Source organism: Pteropus alecto, unplaced genomic scaffold (assembly GCF_000325575.1).
Source record: "Pteropus alecto unplaced genomic scaffold, ASM32557v1 scaffold103, whole genome shotgun sequence".
In the NCBI taxonomy this organism is placed as follows: domain Eukaryota; kingdom Metazoa; phylum Chordata; class Mammalia; order Chiroptera; family Pteropodidae; genus Pteropus; species Pteropus alecto.
This window is the reverse complement of record NW_006436288.1, coordinates 10,034,299-10,052,717: the sequence shown is the minus strand read 5'-3', so window position 1 is coordinate 10,052,717 and position 18,419 is coordinate 10,034,299. Positions and strand designations below refer to the sequence as shown.

At 36.8% G+C, this 18,419-nt stretch overlaps 1 protein-coding gene across 1 annotated transcript in view; it reads right to left on the bottom strand.

The window, feature by feature from the left end:
- Positions 1-7,681: 7,681 nt before the first annotated feature.
- RASSF8 (Ras association domain family member 8) overlaps positions 7,682-18,419 on the bottom strand; it is a 105,734-nt gene continuing 94,996 nt past the window's right edge. The window contains exons 4-6 of the mRNA XM_006912696.3: positions 14,699-15,588; positions 12,444-12,588; positions 7,682-11,852 (exon numbers count right to left, since the gene is read on the bottom strand). Of these exons, the coding sequence (XP_006912758.1) occupies positions 11,731-11,852; positions 12,444-12,588; positions 14,699-15,588 (1,157 nt within the window). The 3' untranslated portion in view covers positions 7,682-11,730. The remainder of the gene's footprint in view (positions 11,853-12,443; positions 12,589-14,698; positions 15,589-18,419) is intronic.

The window sequence follows — 18,419 nt, the reverse complement described above, 5'->3', positions numbered from 1 at the left end:
CCACCTCCTCCAGCACCACCAGTGTTACGGCCTGGAGATTGAAATCTGGGAGATAGACAAGGAGGCCACCTGGAGTGGCGGATGGGTAGGTCAGGGAGTCAGTGAGAACAAATCCATGTTTTTGTTATCTCACTTGTTAGTGACTTGACTTGGTTAATGAGTGTTCACCTTCTTCTATGCAAGATGGAATTCATTCATTTGTCTTTTCCTGTAATGTGTATCATATGCCAGGGCCTATGGTAGGTGCTGGGAATAAAGGGGTAACAAAACAGACATAGTCCCTGCCCTTGTGGTGTTTACATTGTAGTGAAGATTGATAGATATTAAATGATCAGACAAATCGCTATCTAATTATGATAACTACTGTCATAGGAAGTAAAGGATGCATATAATAGGTGAACCTAATCTAGGGAGGGGAAGGATGTCAGGTAAAGTTTTTTAACTAAAAAACAGTAGCATATTAGCATATAATAGGTTAACCTAATCTAGGGAGGGGAAGTTTTTTAACTAAAAAACAGTAGGGCGGGTGTGAGAATTGGACACAGGGGCCTCTTCATGTAGGATCAATCTCTAAGAGCAACAAGCAGCCTGATGTACAAGAACATCCTGCAGTGAGGGTGTGGGAGCAGGTAAGTGTTAGCCAAAGGAGATTCTGTCCAGTCATACCAAGTGGGGAGACTGCCTCCCCATCCCAGGCATATGTGTTAAGAGTTACTGACCTTTTTTGGTCTGACTACCTCTTAATCGTTCTATTTTCCCTGGATGCCTATATTATGGACAATGTTCAGTGAAAAACTTTAAGGAGATTGAATTGACTAACAAATTAAGATGATGCTGTATTATGTGATTTATGTTCTAATCTTTATGATTTTCAAACATTTCTACATTTATTATCTTTGTTACACACCATAGAATTATTGTGGGGTGCTAGTGTTGGAAAAGAGTTACAAATCTCACCTCAGATCTTCATTTTACAGACATGAAAACTCAGGCCTTGTCAAATGTTATATGGCTATTATGAAATAGAGATGATATTAGAGCTTGGGTCTCCAGACTCCTTTGTACTTCTATTCTCCCATTACTTTTAAAATGTCTGACAGAGTCAGGAACTGAGGATTTCAAATAAACATAAAATTAACTTGTTAGAAACCATTTCCAATAAAATCTGTCAGAAATGAAGCAACTCTGGCAACAGAGGGTAAGCTAAAACAGGCATACGTTTCTCCACATTAAAAGTTAAATAAATATCACATTTGTTCTTTTTCATAGTTAGATACAATATCTGTTAATTTGGGGCATTTTCCCCTACCCTCCTTCTTTCCTCAACTTTAGATAGCATAAGAACTCTGGGTCTAAACAATTCAGGGGGAAAGGAAGAGCCTGATTCTCAGCCCCTGTTGGGGGAGAAGCACTCAAAGGTAAGAGGCTGTGCTGGCATCTCCCGTCTCCCCACCTCCACAGATGCCCACGCACACTCTGGCAAAGCTCAGCGTGGCAGTGTCTCAGGCTCCCCTGATGCCTCAAAAGCCTATGCAAATGGGTATGCCACCCACAACCCACATCCCTGCTCTCAGTTTTGGGGAATCCCATCTCCAGATGCTGGGTTCCTCCCCTGTTCCATCCTCACTTCTCAGGTCTAATCCTGTCTGTTTTATTGGCCTGTTACCTTTAAATCTTAAAGTTTGTTTTCTGGGCAGTCTACTCCCACCTCAATTTTTTTTTTCACTTACCCTAAATCACCCACATAAAAAAAGCAATTTGTACCCTAAGAAGTAAGAAGAGCCCAGAGATCTGGATATGTAATTTTTATTTTTTTCCTTTCTGGGCGTGGAAGCCAGAGGAGCAGGGAAAGGTGGTGCTGTCGATATTCTCTAGAAATTCTGGAGTTGGTAAAAACAAAAATGAAAGAAACTAAAAACAAAAAGACTTGCTTATATTTGTTCTCCTATCACCCACCGTTACCCAAATACAATTCTATTTAGTGTTCTGTGCACCTAGGACCATTCTCACTATATTTTGGCTTCTAATTCCTCATGGTCTTCCTTTTTGATCTCTTCTGTCAGATGTCCCTCTACCCTGTCTTTGGCCTTTTTGTTGTACTCCAGTTCTTCTCCAACTTGAAGGTACATGTGAATACTGTGAGGAACTTGCTAAAAGACAAATTCTGACTCATTAAGTCCAGAGTGAGACCTGAAACTACATTTCTGACCACTCCTCAACCAGGTGACACCAAGGCTGCTGGGCCTCTGACTATACTGAGTAGCAAATGTTTATACTTCTTCTTGAGAAAATTTCTTTCTTCTTTATTTCAAAACACATTCTTATTTATACACACACACACACACACACACACACACACACACACACACACACATATATATATATATATTTTTTGGAGAGGTGGGGGGGTTCTCCTGCTTTTTTAAACTATTGTCTCAGTGAAAATAGTTTTTAAATGTCCATCTTCAGCTTTGTGTCTTTCTCAAGCTTCAGACCTGTATATTCAAATGCTTTCTGGACATCTTAACACAGATCCTACCAGTATCTCACCAGGACAAATGCAAAACTTTACTCACCATCCTCTAAGTAGCTCCTTTTCCTTTATGATATCACAAAGTGGTAGGATTTCAGAACGGCATCCACCAGCTCCCTAGTGCCCTAAATGGATCCCTCCCAAAATACCGAATGTTTGTTAATTTAGAATAATCAGGGATATAACTTTGAGGAGACAGCAAATGAAAAAAAAGTAAAAATCTGGTTTGGAAGCATTCTCTCTTATTTGCTTGTGTCATAAAAAAAGAAACTGTCAAGGTAATAAGCCACTAACAGTATATTAAATAGTTAGATGTGAACTGTTTCCTATAAAACAGATTTTCAAGAACTTGCCCAGACTTCCATTTGGTAGATCCATTTGAAGTTCCATTTTCCGCATTGCAGGGGGAAGCCCTCCATGAGTATTTGTGTAGAGAAAACCCTGTAAAGAGTTGATCCACTGTTTTCTCTAAATCTTATAAGTTTATAAGGCTTTCAGAGCCCTTGGCAAGAGGGTTATAGTCAAAGAGCAATAATCATATAACAATTCCAGTGGTTTACTTGAGCATACAAAAATAATCTGTAATCTAAATATTATGTAACACAATTGTGTGTGTGTGTGTGTGTGTGTATATATATATATACATATATGTACACACACACATACATGCACATATACATACGCACACATACATATATATGCACATATATGTATAAACTGTTAATTTGATGTTAATTTTATGTGTCAATTTGGGCCTCATGTCAGATGCTAGGCTTTGAAATCTGTGCTGTGCCATCATTTGGGCAATCTCTCTATCTGTCCTTGTACTGAAGTCTAGGAATTTTCCATTTAGGCCTGTCTGGGTTTTTTCATGGGCTTCGTTATACATATGTTCAGGCAAAATGGCGATACAAGGTGAAGAGTTGTCAATGCTATTTATTAGAAGAGAGTTTGGAGGGGATGGAAGATCAGGATAGTTTTCGCAGAAGATATAACAATTAAGCAGGTCTACTGCAACTGCCACAGTGGGTCTCCCTAATACCAGCCTCTTCTCACTGCAACACTGTCACAGTGAACTTTCTAAAAAGCTATCTAATCTTAAGAGTCCCTTGACCTTTTTGGTTCTCCATTGCCCACCAGATGAAATTCAAAGTTCTTCACAATATGGCCCCGTCTCCTATCACTTCCTCCTCTTTTTACTTCTACACAGTGCACTCTCTACTGTTCTATGGTTTCCCAAGTGTCCATAGTGGGAGCCTCTATACAAGAAGTCTCTGAGACACACCCCCCACAGGAGTCCATGGACCTCAAGTTACAGATCCCTTTCATAGATGATAACATTGATCACTGTACAGTAGAGCACTTGGGAATGGTTTGGTTTTAAGATCTTGAATCGAAAAATATGTATCTTTAGGTTATAAAGCCGCATTAAATTTGGAGGGGACATCTAGCAAGGTAAAACATCTTCAAAGATATTCCTTTAGCCATGATTTTAGAAAAGAGAGAACAAATTTGAGTCTATTCATAAAAGGACATTTTACCTATGAATTTGATTTCAATTTGGGAAAGGTTAAGGATAATTCAATTCAGATAAAATTTAAGAAATATATCTTTAAACTATCTTCTTCCTTCACTTTATTTGATCTGAGGAGGTTGGTGGACTGAATGAGTAACCGAAAGGGGCTGCTGGCTCACAGCCAGGAAAAGGCCTGGACCTTCTGTGTCAGTTGCTTAGAAACAGAAAGCTCAACCCCAGAGGCCTCCCAGGTATCCTGAATCTTTCCTACGGAAGCCTAACGCAGTCCACATGTCCAGATACCTCCTTTTCATTTCTGCGGGTGTGCCGGCACTTCCTTGAGGTCTTTACTACAATGTCATCTTTTAAGAGAGATCTCCCTAGGCCACCTATATAAAACTACAATCGGAATTCCAACTTCTGGCACTTCCTATGGCTCTTTGCTGCTTCCCCCCGCTCCCCTACCCCCTTAGCTCTTGTCACAATGAAAAATACTACATATTTTTCTTCATTCCTTTTTTTCCCTCTAGAATACAAGCTCCACGTTGGCAGAGATCTTTTTTTTTTTTTTTTGTAGTTCACTGCTGTATCTCCAGTATCCACCACATAGTAGGCATTCAATAAATATGATTAAGTAAAAGCCTATTTACTCTTCTAGAGTTGAATTCATCTCCTCAATAAAATCTTTTCTAATATTCCCACTTACCTCCTGTATGTGTTCTAGTAGCACTCTAACCTTGACAAAATTACCTCAACATCGATCTGACATTAAAGCTCACATCTTCCATCTGGAATTTATTACCTTCAAGATGTTTAGAGATGATAAGTATTTTGATAAAGTAAGATTCTGCACATGTATCCTAAAACTGTTACACATATACAAATTAGGAAAGATTTCACCGACAGCAGAAAATATGGAAAAGACAGGATTTTAGCAAACTCATTTAGCGAAATCATTTAGCAATGATTCAATAATGAGATGAGGATCGTAAAAATGTAACCAACCACCCACCTTCCTGACCCCATTCACCGTTTTAGACTGGAAAACAATGAATCAAGTTCCTTCATATTGATCTGGTCAAATTATAAATGAAGCTTTGTGATCAGTCTTGGTTCAACATTCAGAAGTGGTCTAGAGCAGGGGTCCCCAACCCCCTGGTCACGGACCGCTACCAATCTGTGGCCTGTAGGAACCTGGCTGCACAGCAGGAAGTGAGTGGCAGGTGAAGTCTCATCTGTATTTGCAGCTGCTTCCCAGTGCGAGCATCACTACCTCAGCTCTACCTCAGATCACCAGGCATTAGATTCTCATAGGAGCACCGGCCCTTGGTGCCAAAAATGTTGGGGACCATTGGTCTAGAGCATGTTCAGGAGAGAGGGGACTGGAAACTATACCTTTTCAAAGAATTGTGACTATTCGGCCTGGAAAAGATAACACTAGGGGACATAATAGATGTTTTGAAATATCTGAAGTGCTGTGATATTGGCGAAAAATTGTTTCTTCTATGTGGTCTTAAGGAAAGTTGGAAATTACAAGGAACTGTATTTGGCTCAACTATGTTAGTCTTTGAAGGTTTTAACGCAGGTTGGGTTTGGTGGGCATGATGTGAAAGTGGGTCGTGGCGGGGTTGGGTGTGCCAGTTTCCGAGTGGGTGGCTCCTGGTGTACATTTTGTACATGTCCCTGCTGTCCCCAGCCTCCTTTCATGTGGTGCTTGTTGCCACACAGCATCTTAGCCCATTATGTTCTTCGCCTAGTGTCTATGATTTTATGTTTAAAAAAATTGTTACTAAGTATTCCAATTCATCTGTTTGGTTTTCATGCTGCTAGCAGTTGCAGGGGAAACTTGTATATACTGACTTGTCAGAGATGAATGTACAGTGACTACCTTCTTCGCTTCCTTTCATTTTGGACCATAGTCAGACATTTTTATCATGTTGGACACATACTCATGGCAGGTGAATGATAATGGACTAGATAAAAGTCAAGTATAACGCTGGGAAAATGGGATTCCAGCACACCCGAGGGAGACTCAGAAGAGTAAATCTGGTGCTGCAAAGAGCCTTTTCCCCAAATCCATGCCGTTCTTGCAGGAAAGACTGCAGGGCCTCTCTGCAAGGGGTAAGCCTACCTCTCAAACGCATCCTCTCCATATCTTTATTCTCTCTTCCCTTCCTCCTGTTCCAATCTTTTTGCCTCCAGCACACAAAACAGTGTGACTACTCATCAGGAGACTCACAGCACTGCTTCCACTTGCCACTTAAGGCTGTGGATAGCTGTCAAATTCCTGGAGTGTTTTTTACTGAGCCTCTATGATATAAATATCAAGTCCTTTTGCTACTGTTTACTTAGGATGTCTACAACCTGTTTGGTTCTCTTCTTCTCCTTGCACAAAGTAGATGTTCAATAAAAATGTTGACTAAACCCCAACAGCTGCTTTCTTATTTTGGATTGCCATCACTTCTGGCCTGAATTCCTATAGTACTCTTAAGCTGTCTTTCTTCTTGTTGTTTTTTTATATCCGCCAGGTATATTTATTCATGCCACGCAGGAAACAACACTTCTACAAGTAAAGTACACAGTTCCACTAGCATAGCTTGCTGAAATTTATAGCTAGACTGATGTCCCAGTTGATGTGCACTCCTGGTAGCACTGGTTAATGACCATGAGCAGGTCTAGGACTCAAAGTTTTCAAAGCTTTACTTCTTTTATCAGCACTTGCAGTTTTGTAACGATGAAGCCCATCAACCCCATTCCTACCCAGTTCTCCTGGTAAACCGGGGTGTAGTAGGGCTTCACGGGGATCCAGGCGTTTTTAATGAGGCTTAAAAGCATCTTGCCGCACAGCCAATGACTCAGGAAGGTCTCTACCTCTAGATCCTTTTTCAGTCATTTCTCCATAAAGCCAGCCAGAAGGATCTTCCTAACGTGCTAACCTGATCATTTCGCTTCTGTGCTAAAACTCCTCCATGGCATTCAGGAGGAAGTCCAAAGTCCTCATGGCAATCAAGGCCACTTATGATTTACCTGATGCCTACCTACCTTTCCTCTTAGCGCTCCCCAACCCTTCACTGTCTGGTCGCAGCCTCACAGGCTCTTCATCTTCCCATCTTCATCTGTGCTAGATAGCCTTCCCTGGTTTAGATCCCTTCTCCAGGGTTTGCCAACACCCCTTCTGGGGGTAAAGCCCTTCTGGTGTGTTTCCATGGCACTCTTGTTCTTTTTAGTGCTCTTTGGACTATAACCTCCTTAAGGTACAAAGCAAATCACATTGATTAACAAAACATATGACTTGAGAAGAGGGTAAAATGGTTAATTAAAATTCTAACAGTCCCCCTCTAGGCACAGACTATTTTGAATTATTTTAAGTCTCTCGTTTCATTTTTGCTTTTATAATATACTATTACTCATATGTATAATTTCTTGATCGAGATCTAACTTCAACTTATTCAGTTTTACTTGCATGAAGGCAGCTGCCTTTTCAGTAATAGACGATTCTTTAGTTATAACATTACTTTTGGGAAAAATGTAATCCTTGTCACTGATATGCACACCTATTCTCTTGGAAATCTTTTAAAGGAAATAAAATTATATTTAAAAATATTAAATACATAAGAAACAAACCAGCAATGTAATACCCCAATGAATCCTGAAAATTTATTATTTGGGAGAATATCAGATATTGATCCTTTGTTTTACAGCTCATGATAATAATCAGAAAATATACATTTTGAAGTGAAAGTCAAAAGAAAATAATAATTACATATAATACAGATTACAGATATTTTATTTGTACATGAGCAAAGCAGTACTAAAAGCATATTTATGTGTCTACAATTAGTGAACGTGGCAATTTTCTGTTTAAAGCTGCAGCAACTCAAATCTTCTTTGGGTCAATAAAGAAAGACAAATTGAGAAATACATTTAGGGCTATCACCATATCTGGCTGTAAACCTATTTTTTTTAACCTTTTCCTCACCCCTTCCCTCCCCCATATATATGTATATACTTTATTGCCTTTATATTTCTGCTGGTTTAATATAATTAGCATACTAAATAGTTATCTGTGTTTGTTTTCTAAAAATATATAAAATGCATTGGAATAGAGCTCCTGCAGCTTTCAGGCAGTCACTGACCTGGCATCGAAAGCTTATTCTGGAAATGTAAAGCAGCAATACTGAATAAATAGTGATTGTTTTGTCTTCTCCATACAGCTGGTGGCCTTCACCCAAAACTTAAAAATACTGTAGCAAATAGTATAAACATGCAATTAAAAAAATGGACATAATATAAAAGTAATACTTGTGACCTAAGTTTTATACAATACAGACTAATAAAGACAGGTAGAAGAAGGATGTGAACATAGCATTGTTATTTACATATAAATTAAGGCCTGATTTTTCAAAGGCAATGCACACAGGGAACTGCCCATCTGCTCATGTCCTTTGCACACCTGCAATAAGAGATTTTGCTTTTTCCTTATTTACTCAATCCATTATTATAGTTCTAATTTGGAAAGATGTTCACAGAAATGGTTTTGATAAAGTTTCTTTTCTCTAAAGTCTGTTTTGTTTTTATTCACAAAGAAAATTTTCTTTTAATGCATGCAAAAAATTTATGCTCTGGAAGCAAGTGCTTATTTGCTATTCTTGAACACTTAAAATTCACATTCACACCATAAATTCTATATTTTTTACAGTATCTGTCTTATTTTAGCTCTAGTTTATGACAAATTTGAACTATAGGAATTGATAATTAGTTTAGTAATGACTGAGGGGTTTAAATGGAATTAATACCAATTGAAGTCTCACATATAAGTTCCCTGTGCATCAAGACAAAAAACAAATGCTAACAAACCAAAGTATCTCATAAGAACAACAAAAGGACTGAGGCAACCCACTACAAATCATTCTCTGAGGATGACAGATACTTATGGGTCAAATATACTAATGCTATTTCAAATTATCCCTTGGTTAAAAAAAATTATCTTCTAATGTATTTTAAATTTTGTAGAAAATCACAATAAAACAACCTGCAGTATTATATATATATATAAAAAAACCTTGTCATCTAATTTAATATTTAGAACCTGAATATTTCTCCAGATGCAAAATTTTATATTTGGTATTTCCATATACCACTGTCCCCGCCTCCCCTCCAAAATGTATCCAAAGACGTGGCACTTAATCTAATTCATCTGTATTCATGGGTAAAAATAATTAGCGACAGACTAAAATATTTTTAGATGTTCTAGGGAAATGAATTTTCTTTGCACTATTTAAAAAAACTTAGAAAACATTTCTTAGAGGTGTATTTCCAGAAGTGATACAACTGATTAAAAAGTATAGCTGCTCAATGTATTCATCAACTTCATGTGTATATACTCTTCTTACCCAGGAAGTAGTATTTTCATCTGTAATTAGGTCCGTAAAGATTATTTGGCAGCTTGAGAGTTTGGATGAAGTTGTCGGAGAGGTAACCTATGATACTATGCTGGGGAACCCAAGACTACTTACTACAAGTTAAAAGGATGCTGCCAGTCTCTCTTTAGAGTTATTAGGTTAATGCTAATAATAATTTATAATTAATTTGGGTATTGACTTTGTGTTTCTCATGGCGTGCCAAGGCAACTTTGCAATTTACAATCAGAGTTTAATATCTTTATATCTTTAGTTTAACATTTGACTTAAATGTGATCAATTTACAAAAATGTTTTTCTTTGTGAATAAGGTAACAATTTCCCTGAACAATAATAAAATAACTTTTAGTATAGAATGGAATCCTTTAAAAATAAGGCATATATTAGGTATAGATAAATCACTACTGTCACAAAATCTACAAATTATTTTGATTTTTTAATCCTCATTTTTAATTGTATGCAGATATAAAATAAATTATAAATTGAAAGCAAATGTGTATATGTTGTGGTTATTTAAGTAAGAATCATGTATTTTTCAAGTTATTTGAAGAACAGTATAATGGCAAGGTCAACTCAATAACTCCAAGAACCCAAAGAAAATAATACCCTTAGATGAGGTCTGCCATTTAGCTGGACTAGAAAAGGCAACTCTGCGTAATTACTTTCAGTCCTCTAGAAGCATCTATGTATTTTCATAGCCATTCTTAAAATTTTCATTGGAAACCTAAGTATAGCAGCATTCTCAGCATACATTAAACCAAAAATAAGTCTAATATGTTAAAACATCCAAAGTTGCCCTCATGCATAAGATATAACTTACATCTTTTTATTGTTACCATGGTATAATATACTAATCCACTGTTACTTTGATGCATGTAAATGATACAGAGACTGTATTTTTGTCAGAATTAAAAATTTCAAATTTCAGAATAAGGTCTTAATTCTATTGTACCAAATTATGATCAGAGGGAATGTAAAAATGGCTAAAGGTATCTGACCACATCCATCTAGATATTACTTGTGAATCTTAGTTATTTAAACCACTATTCATGGGAGGGGTGCTGACTCATTTTTGGTTTTATAAATAAAAAAAATACATGTACAAGTAGAGATTAATGTCCTGTAAAATCAAGCTCAAAAATAAAAACACTGAATTTAACTTTTTTTCCTTGGTAAAAAGTACCTAACTCCAATCACCTTCTCTCTAAGTGACTGGAGGAATCACAATAGTCCATAACGTACAGAGTAAATTATGTGCAAGCGATATATTAACCGTGTGCTTACACTGAAAGACCATACATACGAAGTGGGTTATTTTAAAATAGGTCACTTAAAGCAACCTTCCTGAAGTAGACTGACATGATTTGATCCTCAGATGTCTCTAATTTAGGTATTATGGAAAACTCTTGAGGATTCACAAGAGTAAAATGCTAAGGCAGGGCAGAAATGAAACACTAAATGTATCAGGAAATCCCATGCCTGTTTGGGTAGATATTCAACAATTACATCTTGATCAACAATGTCTAAAGTACTGCAAACTTTTTAAACATACAATTTGCCTCATGCAAGTATTTCTGTTCTCGTATGTGGTCAGTCATCTACAGGAAATATTGTAAAGAAAAGGTTAAACTCCAGATTAAAAATAAAACCTGAATTATTTTACCTAATTAAGCAATGGCTAGGACAGGTTCACAAAATAAATGCAAGTGGGTTCTTTTGGAGTTAGTTTTAATGGTGGAGCACCCTATGACACTTGTGTAGTTGTAAATCAGCAACGTATGGAGGGCGTCTGGGAACATGCACACAAAGTCATAATCACACAATACGTTATGTAATTCAGTCACGGGATAAGTATTCATAAAAAACATTAAAACATCAGCATTCACACATTAATTGATTACATGGAATAAATTAAACTAAGCCAGTCACATATTTCTCTTCACTCTTAAGTCACGGTTTTATTTATGTATACACATAGTATAATACTTTCCTAACGCTCTCAAAATGCTACAAATAAAAATGAAGGCTTTGCATTACAGCTGCTGGATAAAAATGTCAACACTGTTGATGTGTGAAAACAGTTTCTTTGTTCTTTAGCATCAGTGCACAGGGTATGGCTCCAAGTGGTATGCAATTTAGGACAGAAGAAAGATACAGTGGCTTGTGAAATATATCCTCTGTTCATCATTGGCACAAATCAAGGAAAGAATTTTTACTGTCCTTTGTACCTTTAAGGGGTCTCTCCCCTAAAGACAGATAATGTTATACATATATGCCTTCAGGATTAAAACCAGATGAGATAGGATTCTGTAGAATACGAAGATTACTAGGGAGTTGCCGAGAGGAACCAGGCCGCTTCAGGGACCCAGACTGGAATGGTGCCTCTAGACAGGAAATAAAAAAAAAGTCATTTGATGTACTCATCAACTTGGAGTAGTTAGCAATATGAAAAATTATAACTTTTCCAGCTTTAAAGAATCAAAGAACATATAATACCAATTACAATCCCCTGCGGGTCTGGGAGGAGCGAGAGGACAAAGCTAACTCTCCTTCACCCTCTCAGTTGATAAATCAAGTTTTCAGTGATTTGAACGGTTAATGATTTTTTTCATGAAGGTGAGCATTTTGCTTCTCTTTCTTGGTTGTTCAGACCATATGCACATATACAGCACAAATTCATTAATTTTAAGAGAGGAAGAAAGGGCGTTAGAAACAGAGAGAAGCTAAAACTCAAAAAGACTGTAACTCATATACTTCAAGAAAATGATACATGACATGATTTCGTGATTTCATGCTCATCTGAGTAAATAATTAACCCAGATATTATTATTTTCCCAAGAAACAGTAAGTATATCAAAATTTTTTTAGAGTGGTAGAAGAATTAGTTTTGATAATATTTTTACTGAATGTAAGTTTATTTAAAGTTAACCAGTGGGGGGTGGGGAGGAATAAAAGCAGATTTCTCAACATCTTACCCCTTTCTATGTCTGCATGTGAGGCCTCTACTTCAGTGGGCTCTGCTGGCAAAACGGTAACTTTTGTCCCTGTCTGCTGGATGAACTGCTGGAGATTGACTTGCCGCAGCTCTTTGGTCAACTGCTCCAGCTCTTGTTCTCTGTCCTAGAAGGAAGTAAATTTTTTTTTTTTTTTTTTCAATTTGAGGATTCAATATTGGCCTGCTAAAAGACATCTTGGTGACAGTCCATCTGCTACAGGAGTTGCAAGTAGGATACTCACTTTCACAAGAGCACATTTAACAATCTGGCTTATAGCGAGCGATACAATGGGTCACTTTCACTCTGTGGCATGGGCCAAAAAATAAGTAAATAAAGGACAATAGCTTCTTCAGTCTGGCTTCTTAAATGCGATGCTTTCTTCTGTTAGAAATACACTATGCGCCTGATGAAATAAATATATGTCTAAAATTTTCATCAATAAAATACTGGTTTTCATCCACCAGTGTTTACAGCACTCTTGCTAAGCTGCTCACAATTAAATTTCCCTGTTATCCGCTTCATAACTGATTACTAAATGAACACTTGTTTGGTCCATGAGATTCAGAATTCCTTTTTTTGTAAACTGTTCAAGTTTGCATGACATCCATTACTGAGATTTATATTATAGCACAAGGAAAGTAAGATTCCCACAAGATTCTCACCAAGGGGTTTTTAAATCCTTGAGGAAGGCAGTTCTGAGAACTGAAGAGCCCTACAGAAAGGTGATCAAGTTTGGACAGCTGGAAAGGTCCAAAAGCAAGAAGAGGCATTCTATGATTTAAATGGATTTTTTCTTCTTTCTCTCCATTCTTGCACATAAGAAAAAGTGGCAAGGCCCTATGCAGGCTGGATGTGTCTGAGGGACTGGGCAGAGGCAGGGACGAGACTGCGGCAGAGTGGTTGTTTTCTTCTCTGCTTAATCTGAAGGTAGCGGGTACTTGGAGATATGTTACTAGTTTGACTATCAGACACTTTTCCATAGGTAGTGGGATTTGCTAGTAATGACTGTCATAAATCAGTGTTTCCTCTAAGGCAACACGATTCTCAATTGCAATCTTACGTGTTAAAATGAATCCAAATAGTAAAATACTGACAAATCACAGGTTAACAACCTACTGATTGAGAAATTCCTGATTTTCAAAATGTGGGAGGCAGTTTTACTTCTCACTCTAGTTACTAACAGGGGAATCCCATCAGTTCTTCCTGAAACCTCACCTTTCTGTTTTGGAACTGTTGATATTCTAAAGCAGCTCTTCTCGAACCCTGATGTATACAGGTATTATTTGGAGATCTTGTTATAATACAGGTTGTGAATTTCTAATAAGTGTGCCTTGAAGCTTCATAAATTGTACTTTGAACAGGAAGTTTTTAAACCAGTAGCTACTACAGTAGCTACTAAACATTATGTGCTACAGAGCACTTGAAATGTGGCCAACTGTGACTAACAACAGAATTTTAAAATCACTTAATATTTTTAAACAGCTTTATTGAATATTATTTAATTTTAATTAATTTAAACTTAAGTAGCCATATCAATTCTATATCTTTCTCATGTCATCTGTTAGAGACTGATACCTCTTGCAACTCCCATAACATCACCACATTGTCTTTTCGAGAACAGGTATCCAAGGAATATAAGTTGAGTGATCAGGGGCTGAGTGGCAAAATATAAATGTTCTTGTACTTGAACTAGAAAGTGGAAAAATCGAAGAGGAAGCTTTGTGCCCTCTCCTTAGGAAAGCAAAGGAGGGTAATCTGGAGAGGAGAGAAAGGAAAGGGACTATTTACATCTCAGGAAAGAAGATGATGTTAGCAACAATGGAGAAGAGACAGATAAGCAGCCAATTAGCCACACGATCCTTGGTAAACCAATCCTTGGTAATCTTTCAGCTTCAGTTTCTCTATCTCTAAAAAGAGAAGGTCAGATTCACTGTCTCTTCATTAGTGTCTATTCCAGCTCTGAGATTCTATTTTCCTATATCCAATTACTTTTAATGCTACCTCTGCCATAGTAAGACTGCTCCTTCCATGCAGCAAGGATCGTGTGGCTTTACCTCTGATCTGTTTTGGTATCACACCTGGTTTTAAGTCACAAAAATTCTAAAAAAATTATAAACTAAGCTGGGTTTCTAACTTTAAATGTAAGAGAAAATGAACAATCATTAAAGAAGATATCAAAAATATATTATTTCTTTTAAATAGATGAAACATTCTCCTTATAAAAATGTTTTTACCTGTAATCGTTTGGTGGCTTGTCCAAGAGATCTTTCCACAGCTTTAATACCATTTTCTAGCCTCAGACTCTGTTGGCCTTGAAGATCAATTTCCCCTCTGACCTTACCAATCTTTCCTTTAACCTCTTCTTCATTGACTTGTGCCTCCTGGACTTCCCGTTGCAATTTTTCTGCTTCAAGCCCACTTTCCATAGTCTGGATCTGAGCCAAATAGTCCTTTAATTTGCTTTCACATTCTGTTATTTTCTGCCTTATTTCTTGAAGTTGATCCTTCAGCTGTTTTTCATTTTCCTGTTCAATCTGTAATTCATTTTCCCAAAATTCTTCTTCTTCAATTTCTACATCATTTCTTTTGATCTTTTGCTCCAGCCGGACAATTTCCTCTTCAAGGTTAGAATTGTATTTTTGCTCCCAAAATCGTATTTCTGTTTCATTTGATTCTAGCTCTTTCTCAATGGCTTGAAGCTTCTCTGTCTGCAAACGGATTAGCTTCTTTAACTCCTCTGCTGTTGTTTTGCAGTTATTCAGCACCTTTTGCTTAAATTCAGTTTCTTTACTTTTTCCAAAAATTTCCATTAATCCTTTGGCACCTCCTGTGAATGTTAAAGATTTCCTTTTAGGTTCTCTCCTTTTGATTGATTTATCAATCTGAGGTCTGAGTTTAGCTAAGGGGGGCAAACTCTGCCTGTATAAAGTTCTTTCAGGAATTCGAGCCACACTATCTGAAGTGGGTCGCTCACTGAGAGATGGCCCCGTTCGACGTAAAATAAGCTGTACATCACTGGCATATTGTCCCCATTTGTTTAAGGATATGATAGGATTTTCATGAGGTGCCAAATGTCTTTCAGTATCTCTCCATTTTTCTATTAGAGTGTACCTTCCAGTTCGACCTAGATTAAAAAAAGATAAGAATAAACTGTTAAAAAGGGACATGCAATAGCTAAAATAATGAAACAGAGGATGCTATTTGATAACTGTGTCTTTCTGATCAGCGTTAAAGTCCAATCCATGCTGCCTTTGAAACTTTCACTCGAAAATACTGAACTCCTTCAGATATGTAATGGCATAAAATGATAGGATGTGAATTATATATACTCTCCAGACTTGTTTAGAAATTCAACTTTATACTTTCAGCCTCAATGAGAATCTGAACCTCTTGTCAAATACCTGACTGCCCAGACATTCTTGTTTGGGGAAAGACCTCCACCTGAAACCAAAGACACTAGAATACCCCACTGAAAGCAGTGAGGGCCTGGTCCTAGGAACTGGATAGAACTTCAAAGCCTGAATAAACTTCCATTTTGCAAATCCTCTGCTTTCTTTTGCATGTCAGATCTTGGGAAGGTTTGGAGGCCCATTTCTCCACCTAAAAGGAGACATGAAGTCAGTGGAGAACTTGCTACTCGACTAACAGGCAGCTGGACAGTTCTTTCCTCTGTCTCCCCGTGAAGGCTTGGCGAACCCATAGTTCACATAGCTGATATCTTCCTACACACCTATGGCAAATAAAAAATCAATAAAAATAAGCCTTCAAAATAAATTCACATAAAAAGGGGTCTGAAGAGAAGTCTTACTCAGTTTTGATAGTATAGCTTCAAAGATTCTTCTAAAAAATTTAAAGGGCAAAAATAATATTAAAAACGAAAACAAAATAAAATCACACTTAAATAAAAACTATACTGAATCTAACTAGTAATTATGAAAGATAATGTTTCAGAAGACAATATAATGTCATTATCTTGAACATACTTCCTAAATATTTCCACTTAAGATGGGTAGGTCAGATGGATTATATTTTGTTAAAAGTGTCCATTAGACACCTGAAACTAATATTATGTTATATGTCAACTATATCTAAATAAAGTATCCATTAGTATAGTTAATATTATTACAAAGAAAAAAACTGACCCTGCCATCTAGCAATGATAATATTTGCATATGCAGCCACTGATTTATTTTCTCTGCCTTCTTTTTAATTTTATGAGCTTTTGAACCAATAGTAGTATTTTCTCAATTACTGTGTCATTAAACAGAGACCTGAATACATAAATACAAATACCCATGTATGCAATTCAGAAGTAGCACATGAAGAATGATATTGGTTTAAGCATATGCAATGTTCTACTTTATGGAAACCTGAATCTCGGGTGCAGATGTAAAGTAGGAGCTTTAGAGACAGACAGACTGGAGTTTTAATCCTGTGTAAACTGCTTACTGGAAATGGCATAACTTCACTTTTGGAAGTTACGGGAATAGTGGCAATACCTCATAGGTTATGAGAGTAGAGTCAGGTGTGACCACAGGTATTCAGTATATGGTGGCCATTATTAATTTAAGATACTGTTATTCACACAACGAAAGGGCTGACCAGATACGTTCTTTAAATAGTGATGTGACATGACAATAATCTGACTTTAAAAAAATCCTTAAGCAACTTTCAGTGACTTCCAGCAATGTAAAGCTGGACAGAACAGAAAGAACAAAAGCTCTGAAGTCAGAGGCCTGTGTTCAGATCTGCCTCTGCCATCTATTTATATGATTTGCTCAAATTATTAAATTTCCTTTAGCTTCAGTTTCCTCATCTATTAGGTGAGAGTATTTTCTTATCTGACAATGTTGTTGTGAGAGTCAAGTGAGATGTAAAACATAAAAATGTTTTGTAAACTTGAAAAGTGCTCTAGGTATGTATTATCGACATACCTAAGCGAACAAGGGGAATCAAAAAGAAAACCTTAGCACATTAGATTAGCTTCTTAGAATCTAATTGGGTTCTAATGATTTTCATGTTAAAAATTACTATAATTACCCCAAGAAAAACCACATGACAAATCTGCAAGGTATACACTGCTTCAAAGACCACAGTACTTTGTGTTCTTGGCTCTGCCTTTTTGACTTTTAGGATCTCACTCCTGCTATCTGGACCTCTGTGTCCTCAACAGTACTGTGAGGTTAGACTAGATCAGTGGAGCCCTCTCTAATTCTATCAAACCAAAGAGGTGTCTTTAAAAAGAAAACGGAATCGTTATATCACAGCGCTAAATTAAAAATTGTAAAGACCCTAAGTTAGTTATAATTAAATATAAAGCTGATTTTTCCAATGCTTAATGGTACTGCTGCCCTCTGAGAATGTCTTGGCAGAAGATTATTTAGAATTGCTTTTACTGCCGGATTCCACTTTTTGTTAAATAATGTACATTTAGTGCAACTGGGCAAAAAGAAAAAAATTCCATCCAGCAATATAAAAAGTTTTTTTTTTAAAAGGTAAATGAATTAATGGCTTTGATTTTATTATAAAAAGTGGGTTTTAGATCATTTATGTAAAAATTTAATCCCATAATCATTGTTTTTAACACCTATACTTGGCAAGGCCCGACGGATTCTATTTAATTTAGATTCAAATTCCTCCTGCAAAACTCCTTTAAGTGTATTTTATTAAGTGGATACATTTTGTTTTACCCTGCATATTATCTTGACGTAATCTTAAAACTAATATAAAGGAATGTCTGTCTGTCTATTTGTGGCATTTGTAGTTAAGCTGTTTTAGAACTGTGTGGCACATTATGTAATGGTAAATAAAATACTGACTGTACTTTTGAACAGCTGAAGCAATTGAGTATAATCCTAAGAATCATTAACTTCGTATAAAGAGGAAAATCACATAAAAAGATTTTAATGCGTTAGTGGAATCCTACTGGATGACTGACATAAATTAAAAGGAAAG